This window comes from Malaclemys terrapin, chromosome 7, assembly GCF_027887155.1.
Source record: "Malaclemys terrapin pileata isolate rMalTer1 chromosome 7, rMalTer1.hap1, whole genome shotgun sequence".
NCBI classification, from domain to species: Eukaryota; Metazoa; Chordata; order Testudines; family Emydidae; genus Malaclemys; species Malaclemys terrapin.
In genome coordinates, this window is record NC_071511.1 from 108,169,730 (window position 1) to 108,188,781 (window position 19,052).

Genomic DNA, 19,052 nt, shown 5'->3' on the forward strand with positions numbered 1-19,052 from the left:
AGGAATGAGCTGACAATAAATACTGTAAGGAGACTAGTGAAAATGGTTTAAGTTAACCATAAACCAAAAAACACCTAAATTATTTTTAACAATTAATACCAAAATCCTCATTAAGCAGAGACATGACCTGAGTTGTTACATTCAGCTCCAGATCAAAATTGCCTCTGATTTGAGGGTGAGGAGTTGCCTGTCTGCTATGTCGACATTATTTCTACCTAGTCCCAGATTTCCACATGGGCTGTTCTCTCCATTATTCCTCTTTTAAGCCCCACAGTTGCAATAGTTATTCATTCTTAAACAGCTGTTAATGTAAGCTCTGTTCCCAAAGTGACATTCCTGAAAATTGCCCAGGGTCTGCGCTAACTTACTCTCATGACGTCCAGTGGGCTTCTCCACAGCCCAAAATAGCTGAATTCAAAGCTGTTTAGCACCCTCCCAGCCCCAGCCATGCCCTTGGTATGCCCTACACTGGGTTTTGTGAAGGAGCTGGTGTACATAAACCCTGCACTGAGAGAGTTGCCCAGAAGCTGTCTAACTCCTTTATACCACCAATTTCCCTGGAGGTATAGCAAACTGACTGTAAGCAGCTTCTGCAGATATCAAATGCCTCAGCATTTCTTTGGTATTTAACTACATTATTCCCTGTTGCATACCATGGGTTGCCATGAAAATGATCTCATCAATCATTCTAAAAATAACATCTAAGCAACATATGAATCTTATCTTTGATTTCCAATGCTGGATTTGGGCATTCAGACAATATATGGAGAGTTCCTCTTGGCAACATTAAGCCATTATTTGAAGGAGACGTATGGAAACAGAGCAATTACTGTGTAACACAAAACATTTCATCATAAATTAGCCAGGATGAAATACGATATGTAAAGAGAAAAAAATGTTTGTGAGCATTTCTCACATGGAAAGGAATCAGGCTTCTGCAGAGCAGCATATGCCAGCGTCTGAAATTTTAGTCTTTCCCCATCAACAAACATATAAAAATTTAACATCTGTGTTATATAATCCTCCTACTCTGCATCCAGAAGGCACTGAGGGCTCATTAAATACTTGACTGCTGCTGTATAATAATTGGATTGATTGGATCTTCTTTTTTTTTTTTTATTCTCTTCAATCAGATATTCTTGGTGAATGTATTTCCTGCTAATCTTTGCCATTAGGAAAGAAATCAGTTAATGATCATTAATGAGCAATTTTCTTCTTAGCCTTAAAATATTTTTTTAATTATCAATTTGTTTGGATAATGAGAAATTAATCTTCATTCCTTCTTTCCCCCTGCATTCAGCCTGGCCATTGAATTGTGTTATCTGTGTTAGTTTGGAGAATGTTAATAAATGAAATTCCCCAAAGGGAGATTCTTCTGAAAATCAGCAGAGAAATGGGAAAAATGGAAATGGATTGGAGGTCTTCATCTACATACAGACATCCCCAGTGCTCAGGGAAATCTGGGGCTTTAGAGTTTGGCCTATTATAGAGACTGGAGTTAGCTGGGAAGTGTGGACACAGATTGGAGCTTCATCAAAGTTCAGGAGTGGTTGGTTAGGACACATCGCTAATGGAAATCTTTATTAGGAGACAACGATACTAATTCTGATCTTTTGCAGGAGCCTTTATAGGAAACAAAAGTGCAGCCCATAGTTCTCTCATGGGGTCAGGCTCTATACATGGAATAGTCACCCAAAAGACACGAAATATAACCTGTATGGCCTTAACTCTTCTCTATTCCCTTATCAGTTATATACGATGTCCTCATATGTACTACTTCTGTAGGAAAATATTTGTACTATTGACAGTCCTGTTTATTGTTAATAACTAAAAACCAAAACCACACTCACTCTGCATATGGTCATTTAAGAATGGTATAAATGAGCTTATTGCCCCCACACCAGTGCTCACTAGTATCAAACGACCATTCTTCTTCAACACAGTGTAGCTACTGAATGGTCTACAAGAGTTTTCATAGCTCCAGGGAAAATACTCTGCTGCTGACCCCTCTGAGTTAAAATCTGCACTATATCAACAATTGTGTTTCTTTGGAAATTTACAGGAAAAAGATGGCCTTTGAGATAGCTAAGTCCTTCCCCCATTTAGCGCTTTGATGGTGAGGACCATGAGAAGAATTCAGCTCTTAGTTTTACTGATGTAGATGAAATCAGTGGAATTACTCAGACTTCCAGTTTCAATGAGCGTAGAATTTGGACACTGGACCTTGAACTGTACTTGGGATTGGACTGGCAGCCTATGTAAAGGGTGAAGAATTGGTATTATTTGCTCTTGTCAGTACATTCCACTTAGCAGACAGGATGCTGCATGCTGTACCATCTATAGTTTGTGATCCGACCGTCTAGGTTAGGCCAAGATATGTTGTGTTGCAATGATCCTGCCTGGAGGAGACAAAAGCTCGGAACACTGTAATTGGGGCATCAGAAGGGAAGAACATAGTGAAAACTGACATTTCTGGGAATTGCTACTATATGGGCATCTAGGCTTAGTTTAAGAGTCCATTAGTGTTTAAGAGCCAATAAAGTTTAACACCTCCTGGACAACTGAAGAACATATACCTTCTTCCTTCTTTTCCATCAGCATCACATCCATCTTATCTGGAATAAGCTTAACCCAACTATTTTTCATTTAGATCCCAAATTCTGTTAGACCCTGGGACAGCAAGAAGGTGACCCCCACTTTCTGCAGTATCGGGGACTGAGATTAATTCTGGGTGTCATTCGTGCATTGATGACAAGATAGTCCATACTTTCACACACTCTCACTCAGCAGTCTCACATATATGTTGAATAAGAGAAGTGATAGGACTGAACCCTGCAGAACACTGCGACCAAGACTCCCATAGTCTTCAAGAGGCTTTCAACAAGGCTTATACTGGGGATGAGTACAGCAGCTACCTCTCTCTCTCTCACTCCCTTTTCATCTTGGTTTATCATGCACTGCGCTACTCAGTTCCCTGTTTTAAATGGGATAAAATGAAGATGGAACTTCTTGTCTATCGGAAAGTTAAAAAAGTTTGCATCAAGTTTCATGGAGCTATTATGGCTTTACTTCTTTAGAAGTGCAACTTAGATTTTGTTTCTATTGGCACAATGTTATGAGAATCAATTAATATATTCATGACATGTTTAAAACAGCATTTTCCAGCCAGAACTGTTGTCTACTTTGCTATTCGAATGTTCTGCCCTTTGATTAAAGTAATCAGGTCTAGTGCACAAAATAAACAAGAGCAGCATTTTGTGGTTCTAAAGCTTTTCTTATTTTATTGCATCAACAGGTATAAATGACTTTAGTTACCTGCACACAAACTGCTTTGAGCTATCCATTTATGTGGGCTGTGACAAATATCCTCATGAGAGCGAGTTACCTGAAGAATGGGAAAATAACCGTGAATCCTTGATTGTTTTTATGGAACAGGTATGAGAGAGAATACCTTTCCCAATTACAATTCACTTTGGAAGGGGCCTGACTGAAAGTCTTCATTTGAGGTTACTATGGCCTGCTGTGTTTTCCCGTAGGTAAGGTTCCAGTCCAATGGACCCATACAGTTTTCAGAGGTACTTACTATAAGCTTGCTATTCCTCCAGGTTGTTCACAAATCACCTTCTACCTGATCCTGCAGAGACAGATGCCAAAGAGTTCAGAACTGTGCTTATTCCTGTAGGAGCTCTCAGTGGGTTACCCTCCACAGCTTTTCAAATCAGCCAATGGGATTCAGACACATATCTTAGAATCATAGAATATCAGGGTTGGAAGGGACCTCAGGAGGTCATCTAGTCCAACACCCTGCTCAAAGCAGGACCAACCCCCAACTAAAATCATCCCAGCCAGGGCTTTGTCAAGCCTGACCTTAAAAACCTCTAAGGAAGGAGATTCTACCACCTCCCTAGGTAACCCACTCCAGTGCTTCACCACCCTCCTAGTGAAAAAGTTTTTCCTAATATCCAACCTAAACCTCCCCCACTGCAACTTGAGACAATTATTCCTTGTTCTATCATCTGGTACCACTGAGAACAGTCTAGATCCATCCTCTTTGGAACCCCCTTTCAGGTAGTGGAAGGCTGCTATCAAATCCCCTCTCATTCTTCTCTTCTGCAGACTAAACAATCCCAGTTCCCTCAGCCTCTCCTCACAAGTCATGTGCCCCAGCCCCCTAATCATTTTTGTTGCCCTCCGCTGGACTCTTTCCAATTTTTCCACATCCTTCTTGTAGTGTGGGGCCCAAAACTGGACACAGTACTCCAGATGAGGCCCATCTTCCATTAGCTTAATTATTTATCTTCCATTGGTTCACATGCTGCTTTGGAAATCTCAACCACAGCACTTACATTGTATTACGGGGAGAGTCCAGATTTGACCTTTAAAATCCAGAGTGCTCCTGCTAAAAAGAAACTGAGAAACTTTGTACAAACAGGCATCATTTAAAACACTAGAAAAATCTTAATATGCTTTCTTATCCAAAGTTTTCCAGTCCTCCACACACCCCTTGTGATCTCACAGGGCTAATATGTTTCATTTCAGTTTAGTAAAACCCTGTTCACTTTCACTAAAGTTTTCAGTTATGATCTGTGTTTTGAATTATGAACATTTTTGGCATTTATCATAGAAACCTTACCCTTCAAAATTATAGCAGAATTTTTTTAAACATCGGACTATTTTAGTTTAAGTGGACAAAATAACGAAGCATGTTAAAATTTTACCAGAATGCAGTGCTTGATTAAAAACAATCACATGGAAATCCCTTTGACTTGCTATTTTTAGTTGTTTTATATGGCTCTCTCTTATGTTCATAACTACAGAAGCGCTAAAAAAAAATGTAAAGTCAAAAGTGGCTGATGCCTAGAAAGTTAATTTTATGTTGATAGTGATATTTCAAAACTATATTATTTGCAAAGAAGAAAAAAAAACTAACAGATTCCGTTGACATACGTATATTTTATATGCTTTGAGAATGCATGCCGTTTTACCTACTGCAATACCAAACATGGGGAGAAGACTTAGATTTTACATTTGAGAAAAAAGTTATTTTTAAATTTGGGGATAGATTAATTATATCTTTCATCCAAGATTTCTGGCGGAAGAGAACATAGTCATTATCAAGTTAATGATTTGCTTTCCCATGCAGATGTGACTGTTTGATGATTCTATCGTATTTGCTTTTCACTTATGTAATAGGTATCCATTTATTTGTTCCATTACTAGGTTCATCGGGGCATCAAAGGCATGGTAAGGGATTTATCTGGAAAGGGAATTCCAAATGCCATTATTTCAGTAGAGGGTGTTAACCACGACATTCGCACAGGTAAAAAAAAATGCTGCATGCTGTACCATCTAACCTTCTGGGTTAGGCTAGGATATGGTGCGTTGCAGTGATCCTGCCTGGAGGAGCTTGGAAGACTCTAATGGGGGCATCAGAAGGGAAGAACATAGTGAAAGTTGACATTTCTGGGAATTGCTACTACATGGGCATCTAGGCTTAGTTTAAGAGTCCATAAGCATTTAAGAGCCCATAAAATTTAGCACCTCCTGAACAACTGAAGGACATACATCAGTAGAAGGCGAGGTCATATTTCCTGCTATTTCCTCCAAGTGCTTCCTTCTTTCCCATCAACATCACATCCATCTACACAAATCAGTAGATTTATTGCAAACAAATATAGGGCTGCATTGTAACTTTACAGTCTGCCCCGAGGAAGGGACCGCAAATAGTTTCAGTGCCCTAGGAGCACACCAGAGAATGACTTGTCACTCAATTCCCGTGCTCTGGAAGAGGCATAAGTAACTTCACTCCTTTTCATGGAGTGGCTACTCTGACCAGATGGTAGGGAGGAGAGTCAGGGCTCCTCCTGCTTCTAGTCCTTCTCTGCCCCCTCCCTGCCTACTTGCTTGTAGTGGTGGGTATTGGGTAAGTAGCCCCTGCTCTCTCCAGCACAGTTGAAATCACAGTCTGAACAAGGCCGAGCTGAGGAATAAGGGAGGCCTTTTTCCCATGGGTGGCCAAGTGAGGGCTGTGACTGTCTAGCCAAAAGTAATTAGAGTACCAGTTCACAATAGCAAAGGGTGCTTCTATGGTTATTAATCATTAAGGGAACAGGAAAGATTTAGAGGTCTGGTTTGGAAGAGTGTGAAAAGGTGAATCAGCTGTTGTAGGAAGGGAGGAAACCTCATGGTCTTCAGAGGTTTGCAGTTCCACTGTGCACGCTTGGTGGAATCTCCACAGAGTTCAGTGCAGCCCAGTGGGAGGGTTAACTCCATGCAGGGTGAATTGCACTCACAGAGAATTGCTGGTCCAGGTTTCTATTAAAAAAAAAAGTTAATACCTGCGTTCAGTATTTTCACAGTATTGATTAAGCAAATGTGAGCCAGCAAATTCAGAATGAACCCAGGGCTATTCAGAGGAAGTTAGATCAAATAATTGGACTTTCCCAAAGTACTTTTGAACTAGTTTATTATTATGATTTGTATTGCAGTCGTAGACCAGTGTCCCTAGGTGCTGTGCTAATACAGATCAGAGAGGTGGTCTCTGCCTTGAGGAGCTTACAGTCTATGATGAGCGACAACAAACAGATGAAGAAACACTAGGAAATGACGACTCAGTGATAGACAGTGGGCTCAGCACACTGCTTAATAGTTGTCAGGATTTTTGTAGGCATCACAACAGAAGACCGTTTTACGGAGGAATTTGAAAGAGGACAATTAGGTGGCTTTGCAGATGTTTATGGGGAGCGTTGTCCAAGTGTGAGGTACAGCATGAGAGAAAGCATAGAAGTGTGTGCTTGAAAATTTAACAAGTGGGTGAGGAAAACTGGCATCATTTGCAGAGCAAAGTGAGAGCTGATTTTTGATAGCATAGGAGAGATGGTAGGTAGGGTGGGGCTAGCCTCTGTAGAACCTTGTAAGTGAAGGTGAATAGTTTGATCTGGTAGGGAGCGGAGAATCAGTGGTGGGATGCAAAAGGAGAGGTGATACGATCAAAGAAACAAGCCAGGAAAACAATCTTTTCAGCAGCATTTTGAATGGATTTAAGTGGGGGCAAGATTGCATTTATCAAGACCAGGGAAGAGGATGTTGCAGTAGTCGAGAAGTCAGATGATGGTGACTAGATAAGAGTTTTAGCTGTGTGGCTGTAGAGGAAAGGCCAGATCTCAGATGTTATACAGGAAGATACGGAAAAATGTTTGTCTTTGATATGAGTATCTAGAGAGAGGGCTGAAAAGAAGATAATCAGGTTACACACCAGAGTGATAGGGAGGATGATGGTCCACAGTCACTGAAAAAGGGGAGGGAGGCTGGTGGGAAAGTTAAGAGCTCTGTTTTGGACATGTTGAGCTTAATCTGGTGGCTGGAGATCCACAAAGAGACATAAGATTTTAATTTGGACAGAAAGACGGGAGTGGAGAAGTAGATATGTGAGTTGTTTGCATAAAGATGATAGGGAATAGCATTAGCTCTGATGCTGAAAAATATAATTCTTGCAAAGAGCACCCCTAAACCAATAACAGTAAGATTCTATCAATCTCAGAAATACCATATGCAGAGGTTGTAATTTTGAGAACAAATGTAAGGATATGATGGCTATATACTCAAGGGTTGGTTTGGTATTAGAATGAGAGAAAGTAATTGGCAATATGGTATACTGGGTATTTCATTATCTACCCATCATTGAATTTAAGATCTGCTTGTACAGTTATATGACATAATTAATCAATGGGGGGCTATGGAATACCAGGAACTCCAGCAGTTTTAGGTAAGCAAGCTCTGAGTCTCAGATATCTACTATTTTAGGTTAGCTGACTCAATAATAAATCTCAGCAAATTTAGCTCAGTTATGATAAGTTTTATTTCAACTTTACTATGTCTCTGCTGTGAGAGAAAACATTGAATTGCAGATATTTAGTAAGGCAATTATGACTTCCTTATATATTTCAAAATGGGGCCACTGGGAAACAAAAGAGGGAATGAAAATAATCAGTTGTTTTTCCACTAACTTGGAAGGCTGTCATAAACTGTAGGTTGTATTACTCTGGTAAATGTTTGTTGGGAACTGAAGAAATGCAATGGATGATTAATCCAATCCCTCAGTATACTCGGTTACATTGGATACCACACTGGAGAATAGTGTATGATTTAGAGAAAATGCAAATGTGAGTGCATATGGAGAAGAATCCCAGATGAATGTAAAATAATACAATTATCAAAGACCCCACAATCTGCTCTGTAAACACTCATGGACTTTGAGGAAGTTTAGGTGCAGGTCTGAATCAGAATAGTCTGGTTCAGGTTCTCTGCTAACTATTAATAATAAAAAGAGAAAGTATAATTGTTGTTCTTTTCCATAATCTGGGAAGTGTAAAAGTTGATACTCTATTTATAGATGGAAACATAGAACTTCTATCTTGCCTTACATTAAATAAATAAAGGGGATGGGCTGTCATTGGTCTTTGAAACTAGAAATTTTATGGGGTAGCCACTAAGCTAAAATGATAAATAACTGCAGAGAAAAAAATTAAATTATCTCCGTGGGACCTCATTCTTCTCTCTTTTATACCTGTTTAAATTGGGACTATTTCCATTGAAGCAATGGATTTGCACTGGGTCAAAATTGGTTTAAACAAGAAGAGAATCTGGGCAACTTTCTTTACCTTTCTAAGTTTTGCTTTAAAATGGATTATAGCTATTAAGTTTTTAAAATACCTGCTATTTTCTGACATGTAAACGGAGTCAACTACCCTATTAAGCAGATAAAAATTGTGTCTACAATAAGCTTTCTATTAATATTTACTTGTTCCAGGAAATTTCTCCTCTTCCTTCTCAAGGGCAGAAAGAACCTTCTGTTACTTTCACTTAGCGGTACAATATATCTGATGGGAGTAGAAAGGGGTGCTGATAATATTAATAGGCTAATTTAAATTATTGATTTTGTGAGACCAGGAGCTTGAACACGTTGTTCTTGCTGCACATACAGCTATTGATTGGGCAGAGGTGATGACATGGTGTTATGGTTACATGTGAACTGTGCTCTGTCAGCTGACCCTGGGATATAAGTTCATTAGTTGGATCAACAAACCCATTTGGACCCCTTTTTTTTCATTTTTCAAAGAGCAGCTTGCAGAGGTTATTGGATAGTCTCTTATTGAGATATAAAATTAAAAAGTTATTTAGGGCCTGATTCCAATGACCTTATTAATGTCAAGTAGCACCTTGCTCCTCTTATTATTCCATTGGCTCCTTGGGTGATGGGGTTCACACATCCCCATTATCCAGGGCTGTGCACTCTAGCCCTTAGCATTAGGTGCACAGTCCTGAGGAAAATGTTCACCAGCCCAAGAATAGCATTGGGAGGCATAACGTGTCAGAGGCACCTTTCTGAGGTACAGTTCCCTCTCTACATCCCCTGTGTTCCAGGCCTTTACCAGCAGCAAATTGAAACACCACTTGTGCCAGCTCAGCTGGATTGACTAGTCTATTGAGGGGAGGGAGTAGGTGAGTGCACTATGCCCACTTACCTCTGCATGCCTAGATACAAAGTCTGGGTAGCTCATATAGAGGTGTGAGGATGGCAGGGGTATATTTTAATGGACTTGTGGACACCTCTCTTCCCATTTACGATCCCACACCCTCTCTCCTTCTATAAACAATCAGAGAACATCCCCGTGGCAATTTCAGCCAGTGCTGTCATGAAAAGTAACTTTGGGAAAGCACTTCATGGATTTTTAGCTGTCTATTAAAACATTTAGCAGCAGGAAATAAGGAAGAAAAGTCAGCACTGCATGTCCAGCTACTTTTCAGCAGACCCCCCTAAAAGCTCCATGGACAAGCTGTGGCCCAAAGACTACTGTTTTGAGAGCCTCTGATGTATATAGGATCCTAGTCCATTACAGGGACTCAATGTCAAGTACAACCTACACTGCTATCAGTTCTGGAAGGATTGGTGATTTCTTTGAAATTAAAATGGAAGTGGAATATTTCCCAAGTAAAAAGACCGTTTAGCCTGTGGCAACTTGCCACACACGCAGCAAACAATTCGTGTTTTACTAAACTCAAAGCTTTTGGTTTATGGTGAGCCACATTTTCTGGTTTTGTTTCATATAGTTTCACACCCATCTTTTGAACACCAAATATCAAAGTGAAACTCAGTCAGAATATTTCTCTCTCTCTCTCTAGAGCACCTATCACCATTGTGCATAGGTTTTGCATGGTTTTCAAGCAAACCATACATTAACTCAAGTTTGCATGAAACTCTCATAGAAAGCTTTATTTCAGAGAATCTGATGAGAATTTCAGGGTTTGTTACAACATCCAAAACAAAGAATTTGCATCTAACGTTTCTCTCCAATTGTTCAGAAGATTTTATTATTTTAGTGGATTAACTAGTAACAATACATTATCTTGAAATACTGCTGGCTGCTGCCGAGTACTCAACTATTTATGGGCGTATGCCATCATTCCTTGGGCAGGCAAATTAACTTCACAGTAGGGCCCTTTGTTGGTAATAAAGCATTGAGATAGATCTTCCCTTGATGTAAATTAGAATAACTCCACTGACTTAATGGAGCTACACCAGTTCACACCAGCTGAAGATCTGACCCATTATCATTTATTCCTCCTAATTTTTATTTTATTATCTGTCACATTGTTAACAAGATCAAGGTGCCTTCTGGAGTCTATTTACATATATTAATTTGATTATCTTTCGTAGTTTTGTCATTTTAACTGAGTACACTACCTCTTTATGTTTACCAAAGTACCTCTTAATATTTTCTAATCCCCCCGTATTTTTGATCACATATCTCTACCGTCTGTACAGGAATTTTTGATGTAGTCCATTTAGCCCAGAGAATGAAATCTCTTAGTACCCTGAGGTTAAATGATGGGTAACAGGAGCAGACTCTTGGAATGAACTCTACTTGTTTTAAAACAGAAAAGAACTAAATAAGTAAATCCTGCCAATAGTTTGTATTTAGCTCTATAATTATTTCCTGGTGGTGGCTGACTGTGTAGCTTCCTTTATAGTATTTCTCAAGCTATGCTAAAATACATGACAAATGCTTGTCAGAAATATGTGGATGCACCAAAGGGTAATTGTGCTGTTAGGCACAACCTTGTACAAAGTGCAATGCATAAACTGCACCACCACTGCAATATCCTACAAAGTACTGTGGTCAAGAGACGCCTCTCTGAAACAAAATTTCCTTTGTTTCCTCTTGCTCCAGAGAAGTAAATAATTTGCTACTGGCCAAAGTACCAGAGGCGGATTACAGTTATGTGGGGCCTTGGGCCAGAGCAAGTGGGGGCCCCTCCCCACCCCTTCCCATTTTTCCAGGGCCCCCCAATTGGCCAGGGCCCCTGGCACGGGCTCCATTGGCCCAGTGTCTAATCTGCCACAGTAAAGTACGACACACTTCTGCACCAGCATAGCGATGCTGGCCAGCATAATAGGAGTGGGGCAGTGTCAGGCTACACTATTCCCCACCCACTGGGAGAAAATATGCCCAGTTACTCCTGTGCATGTGCAACCAAGGTGGATTCTCAGGGCCAACCCCAAACCAGCTCTAAGGTCCTGTGGTGGACATGACAACAGGACAGGACAGGCCCAGTGAAGCAGAGCTCCATCACAATCCCTCCCCACCTGACTCACCCCCTAGCCCCAAGAAGTGCACAGTAGCCAGATATCAGCAGAGAAGGTGGCCCAGCTCCTCTTTTAAAACACTCTCAAACTGGTTGGTAGAAAAATGAGCAGTCTTTACTATTCGAGAAGTAACTTGACCAGGTGTGTCAGTTATGTACTCTTTCACAATAATGCCAGGAGATGATTAGCATTGTTGTTGTTGTTTTCTTTGCTGATTCGTGCTATGTCAAAGCATGATGCCTAGCTTATCTAGCCCCCAATATACAATGTTATACCTTTACACAGATGCAAGGAGTTAAGTATATAGCCCAGCTCTAACACAGTCTGTCTTCTTATTCCCAGCATACAACCTTTTCATTTTAGTTGTCTTTCATTTTAGCAACATTGTATTGTAAGTCACCCAGGGGCAGGGCCAATAATAGTAATGTCATTTCACATGAACATTACAATAACTCTTCCTGTGGGAGATGTCACGTTTCTTTATATATAGTATTACATCCTAGGAACCCTTTAAAATGCACTCCTACAACTCAGCAGGCTTTACTAGGGTAAACTGTAAAACAAATACGGTTTTACAGCAAGAAGCTAAGTTTCATCCCCTCTTCCAATCCATTACTAAACATATTTGCTGCTTAAAATAACATCACTAGAAGACCAAAGAATGTGCAAATTATTGGGTAAACATTAAGCCATGAATATCTTCTGTAAGGAAAATCATTAAGGCCCTGATTCAATGAGGTACTGAAACATGCGCTTTGCTTTATCCGCGCAAGTAGTTCAATGGATTACAATGGGACTCCTCATGTATTTAAAGTTAGGAATGTGGTTAAGTACTATGCTGAAAATCATGGCCTAAATTACATATGAAATTGCTCTCGGTCGATGAATTGATATTATACAGAAAAAACATGATCGCTGTATGCTAAGGGCAGCAGGAAAAGGACCCCCAAGTTGCAAAAGTGGCATATCAAGGAATTATTGTGGTTGTATTTTAATTCAACAAAATATCAAACTGTTAAGATCAAACTTAGTTTGGCTGATGGTGTTGGGAAACAGGTTATTTTAAACCCTTCTCTCATCCCTGTGTATATCTCATCTGTCCAGAGAATCTGTTTGGGAAATCAGTACTATTTTTTATTTACAGTTACAGAAAATTAGGATGGGAAATGAAAACTGTAATGGATTTTCACGGTGGTATTTTGTTTTCATTGCCAGCTTCATTTATATTTCCAAGGTGAGGGCTACATAGTCACACATGGGAGCAGCCAGGCCTATGTTACTTTTCCAAATTGTGACTTAACTCAGAATAAGCACATCTTAATTTTTTTTCCAGTTAAAGGTCATTAAAAAGGCTCCAAAGAAGGAACGGTGTTTTGCTTAAAACACACTGTTATTGAAGCAGGACATTATCAAGCAAATGCTACATATGCCATGGACCAGATTCCTGGAACCTGTTCCATTGCTTTCTGTTGCTCTGGTGGCACAGGACAGCTAGCAGACCGGGCCACCTGCTTGGTGTAGGGGAATCCTTGGGTGAAACAGCACCAGTGTAGCTAGCTCTATACAGCTCCTCTCATGGCCCCCAGTGTTGGGATGTGGCTGGGGAACAGGACATGACCAGAGCTCCACTACATTCCAGCAATTTTTGAGTGTGCATGAGCTCCCAAGGCTGCCTCAGCTTATGCCAGGAGTCAAACTTCCACTCAGGTGATTCCCAAAATTGGTGGGAAAGAAGGTTGTAAAGAAGGAATACAGCCACCTTTGGTGCCCCACTTCTTTCTGAGCCACAGCCACGCGGAGGTTAACTGGACATGAGGCTCAAGTCCTATATGTATAACTTCAGGCCACAGACCTAACATAGACCTTTATAGTAGATAAGTGTTGACAATTCTGTCAAAAGAGCAATGGTCTGAAAATCTTCTTTTCTGATTTCTTTAACAGCGAGTGATGGGGATTACTGGCGTCTCCTGAACCCAGGAGAATATGTGGTCACCGCAAAAGCAGAGGGCTATACCTCTTCCACCAAGAACTGTGCAGTAGGTTATGACATGGGAGCCACTCAGTGTGACTTCACAATCAGCAAAACCAACCTCGCACGAATCAAAGAAATCATGGAGAAATTTGGAAAGCAGCCCATTAGTCTGTCAATCCGACGGCGCAGGCAGAAGGCTAGGCAGAGGCGCCAGCGAAGATAGACTACTTTCTCTGTTGTAACACATGGCGATTACAAGCTCTGCTTAAGTCAAAACCAGTTATAGTAGTAAAAGATACATAGCCAATATTAATACGTTTTTGTCTATTCGAGGAGTTCTAATTGGTATATTTGTACTGAAGAATCTCTTGAGTTTCCAGAACCTTTTCTCCTCTGAGGTTTTAGGGCTACTGTTTTTTCCCCCTGTACACAATCCAGCTAAATGGGCATTGGGTGGGGGATCGATGCAGGGTGGTGGAATGGAATCCTCCCCTCTCTGTTGTGCCAACATCACAGTGCCACTGTTTTTCAGGTGTTGCTATGCTGTGGGCACCGGATTTGCGCCTTACTGACTTTTAAGTATCAAAACTGCACAGGAAGGTTTTCAAGAATAATCCACCTCAACTTGGGTGGGGAGGGAACAAACTAGAGAAATACAGGACAGCTCCTCAGTTGGTGTAAATCAACTGCAGCAGCTTCAAAGTTGCTATGTTGATTTACACTAGAGAAGGGTTTGGCCCTACATTTTTAGCTTCCTGTCAAAATTCTAAGAAGAAACATACCATCCCTTGTATACTTGGTAGCAAGAATGCAAGTACAATTCTGCTAAAACCATGATTATTGCTGTTAGAGCTTTGCCTTACTCAATATGGTCTTACGATTCCTGGAAAAGATGATCACCAAAGTATCATTCGGAATTGAAGAAAATAAACTTCAGATAGAAAATCTTTGGTGAAAATACATGTCTGCTATATTTAATTTATTTCTTCTTGTCAACAACTAATCTTGTACATGAAGAAAAGGAAGACAAATGGTTCCAGAATCAATAATATACACTAAAGGCAATCATCAACCCTTGCATAATAACTAGTTTTAGTTCATCCTATGGAAGGTATTCCAGACATACTTGTTTTGTAAATACCATTAAACAACTATGCTGCCACAGCTGGGTCCCAAGGAAATAGCAGGACTCTCATTAAATTCTGTATTATTGAGATGGTTGCATTATTTATTAAGAGCATGAGTCTCTCTCTCTCTTTTATATTACTGAAGTATCCAGGGTCAAGGCTTCTTAAATTCCACTCCAAGGTGCATTTAAATTGGGTGGTAAAGTCCCTGAATATTTCAGTTTTCTGGTGCAAATCTTGGTGCACTTTCATTTAAATTTAAAAAAGCAGAGGCTTTCAATGAATTGAATATGAGGTTAAACTAGCTGATCATAATGGTCCCTTCTGGCCTTACAATCTATGAATATGTAAAATGAATAATTTAGCCCCCATGTTATTTATTTTGATGTTAAATTTTATTTATTTCACCCTGTCCTCATCCTTTTAGTGTTCAATATGCCACAAATTTTTGTAGTGCCAACACCTCATTGCATCAGCAAAATTACCAAGGAAGACCTGGAGATTTTTGGGAGGAATTTGGTCAGCCGTGCAATAATTAGTAATGTTGATATTTAAACAGACGTGTGGATTTCAGATCCAGCACCCCTACTTAAAATAAATGGGGCAGTTCACATCACTCCTATTTAACGTTTCAGGTTATTGGCAGACTCAAAGCAACATTGAATGGGTTTATACTGGGTTCACCTTTAGAATGTTATCTTCAAAACCATAAAGATTAGAAAGGTACATCTTTAAAAGTGAAAGCCTAATTCTGGAGCACAATTCTGCTGCAAAGGGTGGATTCCATGGCAAATTCTGAGACCGTGGAATTTCAGAATGTATGTGGCTTTGGGACCGTGGCATCTATTGTTTCCACTTTTTCTTCTCCAGTACTTACTCCTGGTATTGACTTTTGATGCTGGATCTTCAGCCACAACATTTATCTCTTACTGGAGGCTTTCTATGTTACAAGATCAGGAGAACAGAAGGGAGTAGTACAGGAAATGAAGGTGCACTTACTTCTCTCAAAATAACCTCCTAACAGCCTCAGAGGTGAGGAGGTTTTGTCTGGTCCAGCAAGGGAAAGAAACCCTTGGCCCTTTTAAGGATTACACCCTCCCACCCCTCTGTTCCCCATGGATTTAGGGGAGAGAAGCTAGGTGGCTGATTGGTTGGACATAAGGTTGCAGCATAACTTTATTGGTTACCAAAGGGTGCACTGGGAAGAAACCTCCCTCTCCCTTCCCCTTGAAATTAGAACAGGACTGGGTTTTGGGGCCTTGCTGTGGGCATCATGCTAGTTACTTTTTAGAGCTTGGTAGGAATTTTTCCTTCACTGCCAGATTGGCCTGGGGCCAGCGTGGGGGTTTCTCAACTTCCACTTAGCAGCCCAGGGACACAGTAAAATTCATTTTGTCACAATTTGGTAGGTGCCTAGTTCACATACTTGTTCAATATGGGGTCTGGTTCCCCGGTAAACCAGAACTGGAGGTGGATTAGGAGAAGACATCTCCTAAAAAAGCTGGAGAATGGAGTTGGAACTCTTAATGTCTGGTACGATGAGAAGACAACCCCTGTCCCTGCTCCCTTAATCCTCAGGTGAGGGGAGGCTGATGGGGTTCCAGCAACAGTGCTGGGAACAACTTAAGAGTTGGGGGGCTGTTAGCAGGAGATAGAAATTATGGAAGAAGGGATAACTTGCACTGGATAGGTTATTCCTGGATAATTCACAGATGTGTTTCTTAATAAAGCTGCAGCCTATTTAAACCATGTTCCTGGTGTCTTGTCTTCCTGTGCCACCCAGAACAAATATACATCTGCAGATGTGTACATGCACAAGTACAGGAGCACGAGTCACCAAAAACTGAAGTTGGAAAGTATAAGGCAGGACTTGTTACTCTGATGCCTATGGAGATAACTAATAGTGCCTCCCTGTAACAGGGTGCCCATTGTGCTCCTGCGTATCCATCCCCTTGGCCCTGCTCCTCACAGACTCAGGGACACTCCAAGCTGGTGCAGCTCCCATGCTCTTTATTTATGTCCATTTCCCACCACCAGTTGCGTACTATATACAGACTATTTACCATGGCTTGGCCTAACACAGGCCTGCTCAGCAACAGAGTAGCAGGCTCCTACCTCTCCCTGAGCCTCCCTTCCCTCCTGGTCTCCACCCCACTTTTCACTTACTTCCTCCCAGCCTTATAGCTCCTGCCTAATGAGGTTGGCAGGTGCAATCAGTGATTTGGCAAACCTAGGCTATTTATCCAGCCCCTGATTGGGGTTGGAATGGCAGGAGCTGGCATCAATGCCACCAAAGTATTTCCTCCAGAATTAGTGAACCACTGTCACTATGAGAATCTACATTACCAAAAGGATGCAAAACTTATCACAGACATTCATGTCTGAAAACCAATATGCGTCACCTCCCTATTTATTGAAAGCCAGACTGTGCCTCCTTTTGTTCAAATTAAGTAGTACTTCACTGCATGAGAAGTCATGTCTCTTTCATTGAAAAATTTGTACTTAGTAAGTGTATGGAAGGTGGCAAAATCTGCTAAATAATAGTAGTTATTAATACAGATACTTAGGAGCAGAATGTGCACCCCTTTCTCGGTTATCTGTGAAATTCAGAATGCTTTCCAAAGATGGGTAAAGATTATTATTTCCATTTGACAGATGTAGAATCCTAGACACAGAGAGTGACTTGCCCGCCGTTCATGTAATGTGCCAATTGTAGAGCTGGGTAAAGAAACCAGGTCTCCTGATCCACATCTGGGTTCACCATCTGGTGGCTCTTTCCTTCTCCCAAAGGCTAGATATCCCTTCTCATATTCAGTAGTAGCACCTTACTCTGCAAGTATTCCATTTGTGTCCATGGGACTATTTGCAGAGTAAGGCACTTGACAATGCAAGTAAGGGCAGTGAAGTCCACCCCTGAGCTGCTAAATAGTTATTCCATACTGATGTATTTTCTGCCTCTGGGACAACCAAAAGAGGTTCATATCCCCTAAATGGAGTTTTCTTCCCTTGCAAGTGTGGAACCACAATCCAATACTAAAGAGATTTCTACTCTTGTACTAGCTTTCATTAGTGCTTGTATGTACCAGCACAATCCAGAATTCTGACTAATGAAAGTGACCTTATGCCATTTTATTCTGGCTGTTGCTTAATAGCTGTCAAGCCTGCCAGTATGCACTCTGGACTCATCGGTGAAAATTTTTTCTTTGAAGATTGCTCCCACCTCTGGGCTGGAAAGTATGGTGTTCATTTACATTGTGCAGTAATGGGCACTTACCTTGACAGCACAGTCATAACAGTCCTTCTGTCCAGTAGGAAGCAATTATCTTTTCTTCAAGAAGTTTGTGTTATTCAGTGGAGTACACCCTGTAGGGCAGAAAATCCCCTAGAGTGCACATGGAAGTTTAAAGCTCCAAGCATAAAGTCCTGGCCCCATTAAAGGCCAAGGGAGTTTTGCCATTGAATTCAATGGCTCTAGGATTTCAGCCCAGGACTGTAACTACTTATGCATGCTATACAATAATACTGAACTAGGGTATCAATTCTTTGTTTCTGTAGTGATTAGGAGATATCATTATTGTTCAAGTTCAGAGATACATTTTGAAGTAGCAGGTGTTACTATCAGAACTAGAGATAGGCCCAAGCCACAAGCTTATGCTGATAAAACCAGATATCACCATCATGTTTTCTATTTAGTCTACATCCTTATAACAGAGATTCTCTCTCCTTGGACATTGCATTCTACTCTTTCTATCAACCTAACGAATGCTATCTGCACTGCATTAGAATGGACACAACCCTACAGTTTTTTTTCTGTTGGTAGAAATAAAACTCCATAGTATATACGACTCCATTTTATTATGTATCCTTTTTAACATTTACAAAAATAAGAAGGACTTTGCTCAGGCTCTACTTGACATTTAAAAAACAAACAAACACAGTCCATTCCAAATAAAAACACATTCAGCTGCCTAACTGAAGCAAAAGGTTAAAACAGAAACACCAGCCTTCAGCCATCTCCTGTTTCTCCAAACCCTGGCAGGTATAAAATAAAATAGAAACGTGTCATCTTTTCCTTGGATTTCCATGTACTAATGTCAGTTACAAAAGCACTCACATCCATTCTTGCATTCTTAGTCTCCTTACATATCAGAATCATTGTCACCCTAAGTGTATGTGCATATTTGTTTCACTTTACCTAATTCAATCCAAGTTAGTAACAATTCACATTTCTAAGTGCATTACTGTAATGCTCCTTGTTATATAAAATTGTACAGACAGATCTCAGCTTATGTGAAGCAGCCTGGCA

At 40.6% G+C, this 19,052-nt stretch overlaps 1 protein-coding gene across 1 annotated transcript in view; it reads left to right on the plus strand.

Annotated features, from left to right (window-relative positions):
• Positions 1-16,497, plus strand: part of CPXM2 (carboxypeptidase X, M14 family member 2) — a 116,046-nt gene extending 99,549 nt beyond the window's left edge. The window contains exons 12-14 of the mRNA XM_054036032.1: positions 3,296-3,435; positions 5,221-5,320; positions 13,589-16,497. Coding sequence (XP_053892007.1) covers positions 3,296-3,435; positions 5,221-5,320; positions 13,589-13,842 — 494 coding nt within the window. The 3' untranslated portion in view covers positions 13,843-16,497. The remainder of the gene's footprint in view (positions 1-3,295; positions 3,436-5,220; positions 5,321-13,588) is intronic.
• The last annotated feature ends 2,555 nt before the right edge of the window (positions 16,498-19,052 follow it).